General features: G+C 40.7%; 1 protein-coding gene across 1 annotated transcript in view; it reads right to left on the bottom strand.

Annotated features, from left to right (window-relative positions):
- Window positions 1-17,125, bottom strand: part of LOC145400781 (metabotropic glutamate receptor 6-like) — a 351,959-nt gene that overhangs the window by 95,285 nt on the left and 239,549 nt on the right. The window contains exons 6-9 of the mRNA XM_080273218.1: window positions 15,831-15,959; window positions 13,289-13,411; window positions 10,954-11,128; window positions 10,115-10,221 (exon numbers count right to left, since the gene is read on the bottom strand). Coding sequence (XP_080129344.1) covers window positions 10,115-10,221; window positions 10,954-11,128; window positions 13,289-13,411; window positions 15,831-15,959 — 534 coding nt within the window. The remainder of the gene's footprint in view (window positions 1-10,114; window positions 10,222-10,953; window positions 11,129-13,288; window positions 13,412-15,830; window positions 15,960-17,125) is intronic.

Genomic DNA, 17,125 nt, shown 5'->3' with positions numbered 1-17,125 from the left:
GGAGATGAGGGTGGGGTGAAAGGGAGAGTGAGACCGTGAACCAGATAAAGAGACAGGTAGGGGAGAATAAGACAGTGTATGACAGCGATGTGTTTGGGAGGAAAAGGAGAGACTACGAACGAGGTAGAGAGATAAGGTAAGATATATCAGAATATCTATCAATCCTTCTATCTGTCTGTTTATTTCTGATTTCCTACGCATCCATGTCTATCAATCCAACCTTATTGTCCGTCAGTAGCTCAAACATTTTTAGTTGGTGACCAACCGTTCTATCCTGAGTAGCATTAGGAGTAGACTGTTAGCACCAGTCGAACAGGGGATTAATCCCAAGATGGATTGAAAGCTGATGACAGGATGAGCTGGAGCTCCCATTTCATCTTCCCACAGGGCTAGCCTCTGATCATACCCTTTTGATGTACTTTTTCAGATCCAGTAACACAGAGAGTAGGCCAGAATACTCTCCTATACAGTCCCTGCAAATGTCAACACCAAACTACATGCAAATTACACACTATACGTCCTATAAAAAGGAAGAAAAAAAAATCGCAACACCTAGCCGCCGAGTCCCCCGGGGAAGGTGGCCATCAAAGCTCCCACTATCCGTCCCTCTCTGGGTGGCGGCCAAGAAAGATGCTTGGAACCACTGTCTGATTCACTTTTTAAATTCTGCAACATTCGTAACTTTTCTTCTAATTTTATCTCATAAACACCATCTATCTTCCTCTAACTCTCACCTTCTCTCACTTACTGTCAGGTGTCTGAGGTGACTGATAGCAAATACTTCTCTGCTTCTACTACTTTCTCTATACTCATTTCAAAGCCAAAGGCGGCTGTCATATACATGTACGCAACAACATATCTTGCTCTTGTCTTGCTGAATTTGGATCTTCTGAATCCTCTACTCTCTAGCTTCGGCTGTCTTGTCATTAGCTGATTATATTATGTGTTGTTTACTTATCCCCTAATTCTACTATGAACAAGTGGTGCCAGGCACAACAAACCTTGCCCGAGACCAATTTTTTTTTTTTCAACCTTTTTCAAGTTATAGCCCTCTGAAAATCCGTGATCATGCATTTGACCTTTCAGGGTCACTCAAGGTCAAAGGTCATGGTGTCAAATTAAAGCCCATAAGAGACTTCCACCATTCTGATAATAGTAAGTATCCTTATCTGGACAGACTGTGGAATGCATATATGGATTGCTCAGTTAGGAATGCTAAAGCAGTGTGTGGTGTGGCAAGAGTAACAACAAAGAAGAAAGGAACGGCATGGTGAGATGAGGAGGTAAAGAGAGCGGTGGAGGAAAAGAGGAAGAAGTGACTAAAATGGTTACAGGATAGGGGTTCAGTTGAAATAAGAACTGAATATATTGAGAGCAAGAAGCACGTAAAAAGACTAATGAAGAGGAAAAAGAAGGAGGTAAATGAGGATATAGGAAGAAAAATGAATGAGACTACTCTGAAAATAGAAAGTTATTCTGGAAAGAGGTGCGGAAATGTAGAAGTGAAAGTGGAAAGGAATGGGGTGGTGTGAAGGATGCAGGTGGTAGATTATTAACCCATGGAGATGAAGTAAGGACCAGATGGAAAGAATATTTTGAAAGCCTGATGAATGGGGATAGAGAGAGCAGAGCAGCTGTAAACATGATTGGTTTTGGGGGTGTGCAGAGAAGGAATGCAGTGCCAGGAGACGTGACACTCACACAGATGAAGAGTGCTGTGAAGCGGTTGAAAAATGGGAAAGCAGCTGGGGTTGATGAGGTGTATTCAGAGATGCTTAAATGTGGTGGAGAGAATGGAATGAAGTGCTTGTTGGAGATATGTAAGAGGGCATGGATGAGTGAAACTGTGCCTGCAGAGTGGAAAAAGGCTGTGATTGTACCCCTGTACAAAAATAAAGGTGAACGAAGTGAGTGCAAGAATTATCGTGGCATAAGCTTACTGAGTGTAGTAGGGAAGGTATATGGAAGAATTATTATAGAGAAAGTAAGAGAGATATCAGAAGTCCTAGTGAGTGATGATCAGGGTGGCTTTAGGAGTGGCAGAGGATGTGTGGATCAATTAATTGCAGTAAGACAGATAGTAGAGAAGGCTTGTGAGAAGGACTATAAGGTGTTTATGGCATTCATGGATCTAGAAAAAGCATATGACAAAGTGGACAGAGAAGGATTGTGGAAAGTTTTACGCATTTACGGTGTAGAAGGTAAGCTGCTAGTTTCCGTCAAGAGTTTTTTTGATGGTAGTGAAGCATGTGTCAGGGTTAAAGGCACCTAAGTGAATGGTTCACGATCAGTGTGGGCGTGTGACAAGGTTGTGTGATGTCCCCATGGTTGTTCAATGTACATATGGATAGGGTGATGAGAGAAGTGAAAACACTAGTAATGGAGAGAGGGATGGCATTGGTAATGAATGATGATGGATGGAATAACTCAAATTTGTTGTATGCTGATGATGCAGTACTCCTTGCAAGTACCGGACAAGAACTTGGTAGGCTAGTGCAGAGTTTTGCTGATGTCTGTTTGCGTCATTCCTTGACAGTAAATGTAGAAAAGAGTAAAGTGATGGTTATTGAGAGAGAAGGTGACTCCCAGTGCAATGTAACAGTGAATGGAGAGAGACTGGAATTGGTGAGAGAGTTCAAATACCTGGGTACAGTGATAGAAAAGAGAGGAAAATGTTCAAAAGAAGTTGAAAGTAGAGTGACACAAGGAAGAAAAGTAGCTGGTGCAATGAAGGCCTTGATAAGAAACAGAGGCTTTAGTGTTGCAGCTGCACGAGGCTTACATGAAAGAGTGTTAGTACCAACTTTAACATATGGATGTGAGACTATGGTGTGGCATGAAAATGAAAAGTCAAGAGTAAGAGCAGTGGAGATGGGACTGCTGAGGAATGTATGTGGAGTACAGAGGGTGGATAGGATACGAAATAATGTGATTCGTGAAAGATGCGGAGTGAGGAAGTCTGTGGACGCCAGAATTGAAGAGAGTGTACTGAGATGGTATGGTCATGTGGAGAGAATGGATAACAATAGAGTAGTGAAGAAGGTATATATGAGCGAATTCGAAGAAGGGAGGAGGCGAGGTAGGCCAAGGAGAAGGTGGAGAGATGTGGTGGATGAATGTGTGAGGAATAGAGGTGTGGAAGTCGGTGAGGCTAGGGAACTGACAGGAGATCGAGCTGGCTGGATGAATTTTGTGAGGAGAAGTGCATGATCTGGGATTTTTGGCACCCCTTTTTAACGTGGCAGCGTTTGGATTGACTCTGTCGGATACGATTATGTGAAGCTACAGAACGTGGTGAATGTTTTTGGCATATCCGATAGAGCCAGGATTCCGGGGGCTTGAATGATGAGTGAATGGAAGCGTGGCCCATTGGATTGGGCAATTTTGAGCTGTCTGGACATTGCTACTCCTCTCCCTGCCCTTGGGTGGGAAAGGAGGTCCGGATGATGATGATGATGGTGATCCTTATCTTCAACAAGTTTCGAGTTATAGCCCCCTGAATAACTGTGACTCTCAGGGTCATGTGAAGCCAACAGCCATGGTTCCAACTAAAAGCCCACATTGGACTTTCTATATTTTGATAACAGTAAATATCTATCTGTGACTAGTTTTGAGTTATAGTCTCCTGAATATCCATGATCTTGAGTTTGACCTTTCAAGGTAACTCAAGGCCAAAGGTCTTGGCGCCATATGAAAGCCCATATGGGAGTTCATGTATGTCGATACTAGAAAATATCTCTATCTTCATCCGGTCTCAAGATATAGCCCTCTGAAAATCCGTGGCCTTGAGTTTGATCTTTCAGGGTTTCTCGATTACCTCCAAAATTAAACCACTTTCTTTTGGGACCAGTGCCCACATACCTTTAAAGTTTCACGTAATATCATTCTGCCGTTTTTCTGTACTGTTGCTAACAAACAAACAAACGACCAAAAACCAAACCTCGCCGGACTTTGTTCGGGCAAGGTAATAATTCTTTGACCATCTTAGTTCTAAGATGGAACACATCCTATCAGTTTCTCCTTTCTTTGAAATCTCTAGGTGATTTCAATGTTCACCATGACCTTTGCCTCTCCTCCCCTTTTGCTAATCCAAAAAACCCTACATCTTTTCCATCCTTAATGACCTAGAGCTGCTTGCGCATCACCCTACCCATATCCCTGCCTGTCTTGGAAAGAGTTCAATATACCCGACCTTTTCCTTACACCTAGTCCCACTGCTTATGCTATTAATCTTTTCTCTCCAGTGGACTCCTCCAATCACAACTTTATCATTTTAACCTGTTATATGACTCCAGTAAGCCTTGCGTCGCAAGTAGCAGTGGCTTTGGCATTTTCGGACTGCTTATTGGGAGGCCCTCAGGCAGTAATTCTTTTATCTTCCCTGGAATGATTATGATCATATGCCTGCAAAATTAAGGCCATTATTATTTTTCTGTGAGAAGTTATTTTTTTTTATTAAACTTATGAACAATAAAAAATTAGAATGTTTCCATCACATCACATTTTATTAGAAAATTAACAAGAATTAAACACCACAGCAAATTGTAAATTTCACTCGTTCAATACAATAATGTTCTAATTTAACTGAAAATGAAAATATGAAATCAGTGTGATTTTTTAAACATATACATAAAGGAAATGACAGTATAAATTCAGTGACTCACATATAACTTCTCTAGTCTTTGTAACTTTTTTTTTTTTGCTCCAAAACTTTGTTTGGTGATCAGTCATTTATACAGTTTTTTTTTTTTTTTTTTTTTTGGTGCGTCTCCATGAATCATCCAGCAGTAGTCTGCCACCATACTCACATCCCAACCTCCCTGGTACCTTCTTTCCATGTCCTTGATATCCAGATGGAATCTGTCACCCTGTTCTTCATTCACCAATCCACGATTTTGGAGGGAAAATTCCAAATGTCAATCCAAAGTGAACTTTGAGATTCATGTTACAACCCAGCTTCGTAACCTTGACCAATAAATTTCTCACAATTTCTTTTTAATTTGGATCATTATTGCTACCTAAAAACTTAAAAATTACTTTTTTCAGTGATACCCAAGCCTCTTGTTCAAGGTCTTTCATCGCACGGTCAAATTCTGCATCAGAAATCAGTTTTCTATTATCAGGTCCAGTAAACACACCCTGTTTCAATTTACCTTCGGACAGACGAAGGAACATCTGGCACAAATACATAAAACAGGCTCCATCTTTTGATATGGCTTTGACAAACTGCTTCATTAATCCAAGCATAATATGAAGCGGTGGAAGCAGCCCTTTATCTTTATTCATCAGCTTGGTCTGATGATGTTTCAGGCACCAAGCTATAATTTTTTTTGTATTTGACCATTCTTTCCGAACGCACTGGATATCCTCGGCTCTGCTGTACCATGCACAGAGAATACATGGGACTTTTGTATACTGCTGACCAAGTAAGAGACAAGCAACTTTCAGGTCCCCTCATATGAACCACCGATAATCATGTACCTGATTTTTCTCCGGAAGCTTTGCCAAATTCTGGTAGGTTCCTTTTAAATGCACAGAGTGAGCAACAGGTACTGATGCATATTCGTCATCATTTTAAAGAAGTTTTCCTTCCAGGCTTCTTTTAGATGAAACTTTAGATAGTCTGCATTCTTCTGTATTATAATCTCTACCAAGTTTCTGCACTAGGCCACTAACGCCACTGCAGTAAACCAAGGATCCATCTTTGTTGAAATATGGTGCAAACTCTTTTTCTCTATTTCGGTACCAAGAGAAAGTTGTGTACGGATATAATAAGTTTTCAGTTTTAATCAGGATCCCAAGCGCTCTGCAGCATCTTTATGGAGACCGAGGTCTCTTACTAAATCATTAACTTCATCCTGAGAGAATTGTGTGACTTATTGTTTGAACACGTTGGGACAAATACAGTACTTCATCGTCTACTGCAGCACTATCTTCCTCTGAGTGTTTCAACATGACCAATACTGTCAGGTGGAGTAGGGATTTGTAAATCAAGTCCATTAGTACAGGTCTTCTTGTTGATGGAAGATGAGGATAAATCATTTTTTGTTTCCTGATTCTTCTTGTTATAGCCTTGAATTTTGCAGGAAAAAAATAATCATTTCGATTATTTGGGGGTTCCTCTGTATTATCGAAATACCAAAAGCAAGAGCCTTCTTTTTACCTTTTGTCCATTTGTCTTCGTTCCTCGACACAAACAGAGCACACACTGTGAGGGGCCCACTTTTTTTCCTGGTCACCAGTTTTATTCAAAAGTGGACGTAAGAAGTTTCTTTTTATTTTTTTTTCAAATTTGTTATGGTTTGTCTCCGTTTTTTTCACAACAAATTTTCCACAAATGTAGTAAAAAAGATCCTGACTGGTTTCACAACCTGTAGACGCCATATGATCGTTAACAATACAACAGAATTTAAATTTATCTGTAAAGAAAAACAAACAATGAATATCACTACTTCTTCAGTAAAACACCGTCATTTTCAATACACTGTGATATATATATATATATATATATATATATATATATATATATATATATATATATATATATATATATATATATATATATATATATATATATATATATATATAATTTCCGCTGAAAGAAAATCACAAATGCACTAGTCAACTGAGTCATAATGAGATATGTTTGCTGTTCCCCGATACTGGTGTGACTCATCACCGTGTTGTGTACCAGCCATATTCTGGCCTGTTATCAAATAAAATAATTGTGTTGTTTTAAACACGGATTTTCATATTAGAAAGTACTAAATTCAAACATATCATTGTAATAAGATAACGTATATAATAATCTAGTGAAAAATGACAAAACTATAACTGAAAACGAAAACTAAATGTTTTTTGAAAAAAATGTTATGCGATGGAGAAAAATGTTTTTCAGTTTTTAATTCAGGCACCAAAAATGTATAAAAATCACATGAAATATTCAAAACAGCTTTTGTCAATGTACACCCGTGGATTATTGCGTCCATAGACGAGACCCATCTGTGTGTGCCTTGCACATTACGGAGGTGATTTTCTACGGCATGGATTCACACATTCCTTTCCCTTATCCTGTAACTAATGCAAGAAGAAAAAACTCGGTCAATAATGCTTGTCCTAATGCCCTTCGCAATAAGGAGCAGGCATTCAAAGGGTACCCGAGCTAATCCACTCTAATCTCTTTTATGTTTCTGCTCAGAATCATGCTAAAAGTCTATCTTTTGCTCTGCTAAGAATAATTTCATTTGTACTAAATGCTCTGAAATCTCCAACTCAAATTCTTCCTGCTCCTTCTGGCATCTTGCGAAAAAATTTTCTAACAAGTTTTCTTTATTATCCTTCCCTCCACTTTTCCACTCTTAGGGTTTTGTATCTGTTCCTTCTACTGATAACGTAGAACTCATAGCTATGACTTTCTCCATTTCAACGTTAAATGATTCTGTTGCTTTTCCTCCATCACTCCTCTCCCCACCCTCTGACTTCCTCATTGAGGACATTAAAACGCCTTCAGTTGATTTTTTTTTTTTTTCCCATCAATGGCCTCTGCACTAAGAAGGCATATGGACCTGATGGGTCTCTCCTGTTGTCCTCAAGAGCTGTGCTTCTAGGCTTACACCCTACCTAAACTCTTTGACCTTTTTCTGTTAACTTGTACCTTTCCTTCCTGCTGGAAATTTGCTCTCATTCAGCCTGTCCCGAAGAAAGGTGACCATTCCCAGCCCCCTAACTATCGCCCAACTGCTTTAACATCCTGTATTTCTAAAGTTTTCGGGTGTATTCTTCAATAAATAATAAAAAGTAAAGCACCATTGTTTTCATATCCTTCTTTCCGATCATCAGTATGGGTTGCGCCAGCAATGCTCCACTAGCTAACTTCTCACCTTGCTTTCAAATTCCTGGTCACCCTCTTTAAGGGAATTTGGCGAAAGCTTTGCTATTGCAATTGACATCTCAAAGGCTTTCGATCGAGTCTGGCATAAATATCTAATTTCCAAATTGCCCTCTTACTCTTTCTATCCTTCTGTCTGTGCCTTCACCTCTAGCTTTTATTCTAGTCATTGTATAACTGCTGTTGCAGACGGCCATCACTGTTCTCTCAGAGTTATCAATGGTGGTGTTCGACAGGGCTTTGTCCTATCACCAACTTTCTTACTTTTAATCATCAATGACCTAAGTTGTAAACCTAACCCTATCCACTCATATGCTGATGATTCCACCCTTCACCTTTCCATTCGGTTTCTGCAGCATCCTTCTCAGCAGTTACTTCAACAAACAAGGGATGAGGACATGGGACTGTTAATGTCTAACCTGGCTCATATCTCTGATTGTGGTAAAAGTAGTCCTGTTGTTTTTAATTCGTCAGTAACTCTGTTCTTACATCTTTCGACAGGTCAGAATCTACTACAGGAATATCCTCAAATTTTTAACAATACACAACTCAATCCTGCACCATCTTTGAACATATTTGGGGTTTCATTTTCTCGGAATTTAACTTGGAAAGATCATATTACCTCTCTTGTAAATTCTGCTTCCAAGTGATTAGGTGTGCTAAGACGACTCCATGTCTTTTTTTACCCCTGCACAGCTGTTGACTTTATACATGGATTTTATTCTAGCCTGTGTAGAGTATAACTCTCATGTGTGGGGAGGCTCCCCACATACAACTCTCCTCAGCAAGGTGAAGTCAATGGCTCTTCATCTCAAAAAAGTCTCCTCCTCTTACTGGCTCCATTAAACCTCTATCTCTTTGCCGCATCAGTGCATATGTATCTCTTTTCTATTGCTACTTCAGTGGTCACTGCTCCTCTGAACTGTCTGCATGCATCCCTCCACCACTGCGGAGGGCGTTTAGCACCCACTTAGCAGCATAACTCTCTTCCCTTTTCTGTCCAACTCTCTGATGCAGGAGTTAACTGTTTCTATCAATTCATAATGTATGCAACAGGTCAACTCTGGAAGTGTCTTCTTCTGTCTTTATTACCTACTGCCTATGACCTCCAGCCTTTTAAACACAATGTGTCCAGCAATCTCGAAATGAACGGATCTTGAATTTGGCTTGCTGTTATCTTGTTTTTATTTTCTCTTGGAGAGAACAATTTGCAGGCTTGTAGCATTTGATTCCTTCTTCCCAGCATAAAAAAAATAAACTCCAACCAACCCTGAGATTTAAGCCCTCAAGGGAGTATAGGGAAAATTAATCAAGTGGCCAGAGAGAGAGTGCATGCATGCAGGGATGGCCTGACGGGGGGGGGGGGATTATCCCCCATGTTTGTTTCTAAGTTGGTCAAAAAATGACTGAATTCCTCAAAAGTGGAGAATGGAGACTTTTTTTTTTTTTTCATAAAAGAAGAGGTTTCCGGAAATACAAAATATTTTTTAACAAAATTATATATATATATATATATATATATATATATATATATATATATATATAGGAGGACAAAATACAAAATACCCTAGTTTCCCTCCTGTCCGGAGAATAGTCTAAGCCAAAATCAAGTATCACAGTAATCAAGGTGCCTTGACTTGGACCCTCGTCACCCATAGAACGGTGGCGAGGGGGGGCGGGGGGGTTGAGGCAAATTTGTTTGCACTTCTGCAACTGGTCTGGTCATAAATAACTTCAAATGTCATGACTGGGCAAGTTAGGTTTATTAGACTACAAAATAATTTACATGGTGTCTATTTTCTTGTCAACAATTATTCGGGCTTGGGTCCAAAATTAGTTGATTTTACTTCAGTACAGTTACAAGTAACAACAAAAATTACTTTGTCACGAACTTGGTTTGTTTAAGATACCTATTTAGTTGGTCAGACTGTAACGTCGAGCGGATCAAGTTGGTCAAAATTGGCCTCCCCCCCCCATCATATATTCCTCGGTCCATTGGTGCATGCACTTGGATCGCTGGGAGTAAAAACAGAGGTACGAGAGGGGGACCGAGAACAAAGTGAAGAGATGAGGTAGGAGAGACAGAGAGTATACGAGAGTTGGATGCCTGGAAAAGGAGGATGAACAAGAGCAAGGTAGAGATATATCGTATGTACTAGAAAATGAAATAAATAAAAAATCTTTGAGAGAAAACTGGAGAACATACTGACTTACTGAGTGACTGACCTGTAAATACAACTTTCCTGAGGTACTGAAGGAGTTGTTCACCCTGGATGGGGTTCATGTGGTGGCACAGTCCCCGCCGTCCCCCACACACGTCCCAGTGCATATCCCTAAAACAATACAAGAATAATATGATAGCATGTGCTTATAATGGGCGGTGGGTATTAGCGGGGAAGTGATGACGTCTAAAGATGTGGCAGAATCCTCGCTGTCTCCCACACAGGTTACGGTACATGAGTCTGAAACAACACTCTGGGCAAAAGTGCTTCATTCCGCCTGTATGTGTTGCTAGATTTCTTTACAGAATGCGAGTATTTTTAGTAGTATTTTCTGTCGTTTCATGTGAAGGCCACTAGTAGGAGGTGGTAATGACTGTGATAGTGATGGAGTGGTTCAGTCAGTGATAGTGGTATCAGTAGGATGATGACCTCAATGTAACCGTGGTGGTCAAGTGGTTAACACTGTTAGCTACGAAGCTGTCAACCCAGTAAGGCCAAGGTTTGAATCCTGGTAGAGGCAGCCGGCTTCACCCGATTCAGGTGTCTATCCACCTATTGTGAGTTGGTAGGCAAAATGGTTCGCTCTGTTCCAAAATTGTTCATCCTGTAACCCTGGGTATTGGGTGAACAATCGGTCACGGGTTCAAAGTTTCCCGCATTCGTGTTTCCCCAGCTTAAGGCAAAGTTAATTCTGATTATCACTCCCACACTGAAAAAGGACGGTCTTGCAGTCGACCTTATATGGGCCGATACATAAAGACACAGAAATTATATTAATTCAGCTATATTAACCATACTAATTAAAACTATTCTCCTGTAAAGTCACACCTGGCCGAGTCTCACCTGAAGGCATAAGCAAAAGCCATGACTGCGTCGGACACAAACTGCAGCTGTGCTTCGAACTCGGTGCTGTCCTCGGTGAGCCTTTCTTTCCCGGTACAGGCCCGCGAGTAGTACTGGTTGTAGGGGGTACCGGGACCAGCAGGGTGCCGGCAGCGGAAGTGATCCTCCCAGTACTCTGTTGAATAGATCGTACATACTTACGGTACTGGAGTGACAAAGAGAAAGACAGAACATCTGTGTTCTTACAGTACTCAGGCAACTGGAGAACGACTGGAGTTACTGTAGGTCTGTAATCAGTTTTGAAGATGGGGAGGTGATAATTATTTTGTTCCAAGTTAAAGTGGACGTAATCCCGTTGCTTTCCTCTTTCCCTTTCCCCTACATATGCTTCCCCACTGCACCATTCCACCCCTGTTTATTCTACTCACCCTGTTATATATACAAGCACATGCTCAGTTTCTATTCATACCCGAAGAGAGTCCAATAAATAATCTTTACAAATGGGGTAATAATACTTCCATTTGGACAGAGTATAGTAAACAGTGTATTCTGTTTCACTCAGCCACTGTTGTCCCATATTTCCGGCGTGTGATTTTCAGGCCAGGTCAGCATGTGAAATCCACCTTTGATGTCGAGTGTTGGCAGGGTCGGGGGAATGTGTGGCATGTAAATGAGATTAGAAGTGGTAGGGGATGCTGCAGAGGCAAGTGTTTGGTGAATAGGAAGGAGGAGACAGAGAAGAGAAATAGAACTAAACATATAAACACCAATGACCAGATAGAATGAAATTATGTTTTGGGCATAGTAATTAGGTTAGATACGGTAAGGGAACTGTAAAGGACCGTGGATTTGTTAAAAGGAGGGGGGAGACTGCATGGAGTGACGGTAAAGTGCGGTGAAAACGTGACACATGAATGTACATAAAGGATGTCAATACCTAGTTTCGGGAATAAAATGTATTGTGGAATGAACTTTACACTTCTATTTGTTCGGTGAATGTGAGAGAGGACAATATGTGGAGAGACAGAGAGGTGGCAGAGAGACTAGAAAACTGGTATGGGGATACCTAGAGAGGATACCAAAGTCAGAGTGTAGAAGGACGATATGCTGTTGTTGGACAGTTAGGCTAAATACACAAAGGAAGTCTATGCTATGTTCCATTTAAATATAATAAAAGGGGAGGCGGTGTGGTAAGACAGAGAAGTGACGGAGATAAGCAGGAGGAAGACTACTGTTTAAATGTAAGATTAGGCATTGTGCTACGACAATTAGGGGCACTGCACAACCTAAGTCTACGATGGCTGTATTTACATAGAGAAAAGGTTGCATTGTATCATGACTTAGAGAAACTGGGGAAGGATAATTGTCTTGTCATAAACATAAACACAGCATAAAAATCTAACCATGGGGAGATAATATGGTGAAGAGGGAGGAAATTTTAAGGAATTCAGATGATTATATAGAGGTCTACATCAGCCTACGTTCAGTGAATGGAGGACACTTCTTATCCTCTGAACTACCAGAAGCATTGCAGAAAATTGTGTGGTAACTGAAAGAATATAGTAATCAGGGTATTACTGTACAGAACGATTAAAAGGAAGCTCGAAGTTGTATGATGGGACAGAAAATTAAGAGAAAAGAGATGTGACAAATACAAAGTGGAATTCTTCCTCAGTTAAAGTGACCAGATTTACCCGAGCTGAAAGCGGGACACTGTTAAGTGTGTGTGTGTGTATATATATATATATAGCACCACCTTACCCTGAGGCTACTAATCAAACACCTAAGTCTTAGACAAACTCCGAACATACCGTATGGTACGGTGAATGGCCTACCAAAGTTGTCAGTGAGTATAACAGATTCTATATTAACAATTCGGTATTTCATTTGGTTTGGATTATGCATGATTTCCCTATTTCATCATAGCTTCATTAAAGAAGGTAATCTTATATCTAATGTAATAGTAATTTTCTAAAAGCGGGACACGTAAGATAATTTGCTAAAAAAGCGGGACATTTTAGTCACAATTTAAAAAGCAGGACAGACGTCAAAAAACCGGGACTCTGGTCACCTTATCCTCAGTACATGATCATATGACTAAGTAATATGAAACGGCGATGTATGGTGATATAGTCAGGGATAACAGGAAAGACTAATTAACCTTTACGATGAAGTCTAATTTGTTGGCACTACCTCGACACTATTTTATTAAACTTATAAATGACCTCGTTGCGGTAAGAGTTATTCGTTATCAGTCGTCTCTCTAAGATTAAGAAACAAGCATATGGAGGTAGGAAAAATACCGAATGCGTCGCCTTAACTCCAAAACACTCACCCACAAACCATGGATTCCTGGCGTTGTTCTCGACGGTAAGGGACAGGAAGTACTGGTCAAAGCCACGTACTGGGTTGGCCTGAGGCTGTACCGACAGTGTCCCCTCCACCTCTGCCTCGTTGCCTGTGGAAGGATGGGTATTGTGCATCTGTTGTGCATTGGGTGAGCACTGGGTAGGTATTAGGTGAGCACAAGCGAGGCATTAGATGGGCTCTGAGTGGATATTAGGAAGGCATTAGATGGATACTAAGTTGAAATTTAGAGGGTATTGGGTGGGCATACGATGAGTGCTGAGTGTGTATAGGATAGATTTTAGGTGGGTATTGAGTATTATGAGCGTACTGAGTGGGTATTAGTAATGTATTAAGTGAGCATTGGGTTGGCATTAAGTTGGTATTGGGTTGGCGTTACGCTGGTTTGAAGTGAGTATCTGGTGGGCATTTGGTGAGTATTAGGATGGTATTGCACTGGGATGATGTGGATATTGAGTAGATGCTGGGTGTATTCAGTTTAGGTGAGTATTGAATGAGCCTGAGCTGGGTGTTGGGTGTGTATTGGTTGGGCATTGGGTGGTACGATGTTGTTATTGGATGGGTAGTTTGGGCGGGTATATGATGGGCATTATGATAATATTGAGTTGGTATTGGGTGAATACTGAGTGAGTCTTTGATATGAACAGTATTTGGAAGGTGTTGGGTGGATAGCTGGTGGGCGTTTAGTGAATAATGGGTGGGTATTATGTGGTTAATGGGTGCATATTCCTTGTATTGAGACAGTGGTAGGTGAATACTGGGTGAGTACTAGGTGGGCACTGGGTTGATATTGGGTAGGTATTGGTTGGATATTGAGAGGTATTGGATGGATACTGGGCGGGTACTGGCCATTGTGTGAATATAAGGTGGATATTGGTTGGGTATATGTCGGATATTAGATTATCAGATGGGCAAGCGGTGGGTATTAGGTATGTACTGGGTAAGCACTGGGTGGAACTGGAGGTATAGAATGGTACCGGTCAAAGCCATGTAGTGGATTGGCCTGGGGCTGTACCGATAGTGTACCCTCCACTTCTGCCACGTTGCCTGTAAGTGTGGATATTGAGTAATAGCTGAGTATTAGATGGGTGGCGAGATAATGGCGGGTAGACAAGACTTAGGGATGTTACCCTGACGACATTATGTAGGCTATCAGGTATTTGAATTGTAGGATGCATTGAATGGGTGTTGGGTCGCACTGGTTTGGTATTAAGTTGGTATTTGGTGAGTATTAAGTACAGAAGGTACTAGGGAAGAATCTGTGTTTTTAAAAACTTGCCTGGTGAACAAATGAAATGGGAATGGATATCAGGTGGGGTATTCCGTATGAAATAGGTGGGTATTGCTCCGGTGTTGGATACGTTGAGACAAATGTATTGGTGAAAATAAAAAAGGAAGGATAAATTAATGCTGTGTAAACAATTATTAACTTAGCACTAGATATATTTCATGCGGCATTTTAGGCATTTTCAAATGTTGTAAAAGGAGAAAACCATCAGGTTTGTATTTATGGGCTTTACAGGTACGGCTCGGTAGGCAAAAGACAGAAGCAACTTCAGCTGGTAAAGATACATCAAGAGTCCCTTTTTGTCGAAGCAATGTCTGCAGTACTATCAATCGTCCATATATTTATCTCAGGCCTATGTACAAATGTCTATAGAGAACTGCATTCACTAAAACATGACCAAACAAAATGTAAGTACAGTCTGTTCAAAGGGTAATTGTGCAGTAGGAGACGGGAGATGTGGTATTAATAGTAACTGTGAGGTATTGTACGTGAGGTGCTGTAGTGTGAGGTGTTTGGGGGGGGAGGGGAAGGGTCAGTATGACGTGTGTGAGAGATGTAGATGTGGAGTGGAAGCTGAGGCAGCTTGAAATACGACAATGTGATATAATCTGTGAGGTGTGGCAGTGTGTTGTGTGGTAGTGTGAGTTATATTTAAGGTGAAGCATATTTAGGTATGTGTGTGGAATATCGGTGTGAGGTAGTGTGGGTAGGGCAGTGTAAAGGGTGCCTAGGGATGGCTGGGTGCGTGTTGGTAGTGTATGCTACCGCACATTTAATATGCCAGCGCCTTTCAGTATTAAGGTCTAGCAATTTAGTAAATCTCTAGACCAACAGCCTATTTCATATCAACTACGGTAGCAGAAATAATATTCTGTAATTTCTGTAATGAAGTAGATGAATAATATCCACAAGCACATGAATTATTCTTCGTTTCTCTATTAGAATACCCTCCTAGCATACCAACCTGAATACACACAGTGTGCCAGTGAACTCTCAGCTTGGGTCAGTCCAAAATTATCTGCTGGTTGTGTTCCTCTTCCTGATCCACCTAGTGCCAATCCAATACCCATTACCCATCCGGCACCTACCCAATACCCACCTAATGACTATCCAATACCCAACGAATTTCCTCTAATACCCAACCACGTTAAACTAATACTCGCTCAGTAGCCATCCAATGTCCCCTCATATCAATTTGATACTCAAATACCCAAGTACCCACCTGATGACACCAGAGAGCGAGCGGACCATCCGTCGGACCCGATCCAAGAAAAGCTGCCGGTAGCGTTGTTTCTCCTGACTGCCCGCATCACACCAGCCACCTCCTGGTCCGACCCAAAGATGATCACGCCTGGAAGAGAAATATAAGCTCATCTTGGGTCATACAGCCATATAAGGCCATACTAATTCTCTAAAGGTTCCTGTACAACTGAGGTCATTCATACTAAGTCATACTACGAGGACATCACCTGAGCCACCTCGTGGTCCTACCAAAAGATGATCCCTTTTGAAGGAGAATATAATCATACTGCATCATACGTCTACAAAGTTTTAAATGCAATACCTTATAATATTAAAGACAGGTCACACTAAATCAAACTGTCTCTGTGCCAGATTACCCTAGGTTACTGATTTCATTCTATAGTCCGTTTCAGCGAGCCTGATGCACTGATTTTGCCAGCTGAGGAGAGGTGGAATTGGTAACACTGTGCGATGCTCTCGGGCTGTGATTGGTCAATTCCCGTCGTGTTTGAACATGCACCAAATTGACTTTGTATTCCAACCACAACTCATTTATTTTGTAAGATACCGGATTATACAGATACAGATTAAAGCAATGATATCTGTAATGGTAAATATGTGCATTTCGAATTATTAGAGATAAACCTGAACGACATTGCTAACAAAACTAAGTAAAGTCGCAACTGGACGCATATGGACAACACTCATCGACTGATTTATTTGTTTAAAGTGTCATTTCATTATGTCTCATTTCGTTCACACTGCACGCGGTTATATTGTAGCAGCATAGTTCAACTATTATTTTCTCATAGGGTTTGCTTTTATATTACTCTCCTTTTTTCCACCATTAACAATAATTGGGTTCATTCTACACTGATGTAATTCACTACTATCCCGGCTCCTCTCGGTCGAGGGGATAGAGATACATTATGCTTGAGGAGAAGGTGCATGGTGGCCAGGGATAAAGTGTCTTTCTGTCTCTTATGATACTTATGAAAATGTTCAGGAAAATCAAACACCTAACTGATTAATAAGAAATAATTTTACTGAATCTGACTATGAATACAAACGTAAATGCAGAATTTTGAAGCTACTGTTACCTATGAAGGTAATGAAAATGTGTATGTGCAGTATATTGAGAATAGCATGTATTGGCCCCAGTGAGATGTGTGTGTGTGTTCTTACCTAATTGTACTTACCTAATTGTATCATTGCAGGAATGAGTCAAGCTCATACTGTCCCGTGTCTTAAACCATATTTATCGAACATATCTTT

The sequence above is a fragment of the Coenobita brevimanus genome, chromosome 53 (assembly GCF_032717465.1).
Source record: "Coenobita brevimanus isolate Jiangsu-jjx chromosome 53, ASM3271746v2, whole genome shotgun sequence".
NCBI lineage: Eukaryota > Metazoa > Arthropoda > Malacostraca > Decapoda > Coenobitidae > Coenobita > Coenobita brevimanus.
This window is presented reverse-complemented; position numbering and strand designations above follow the sequence as displayed.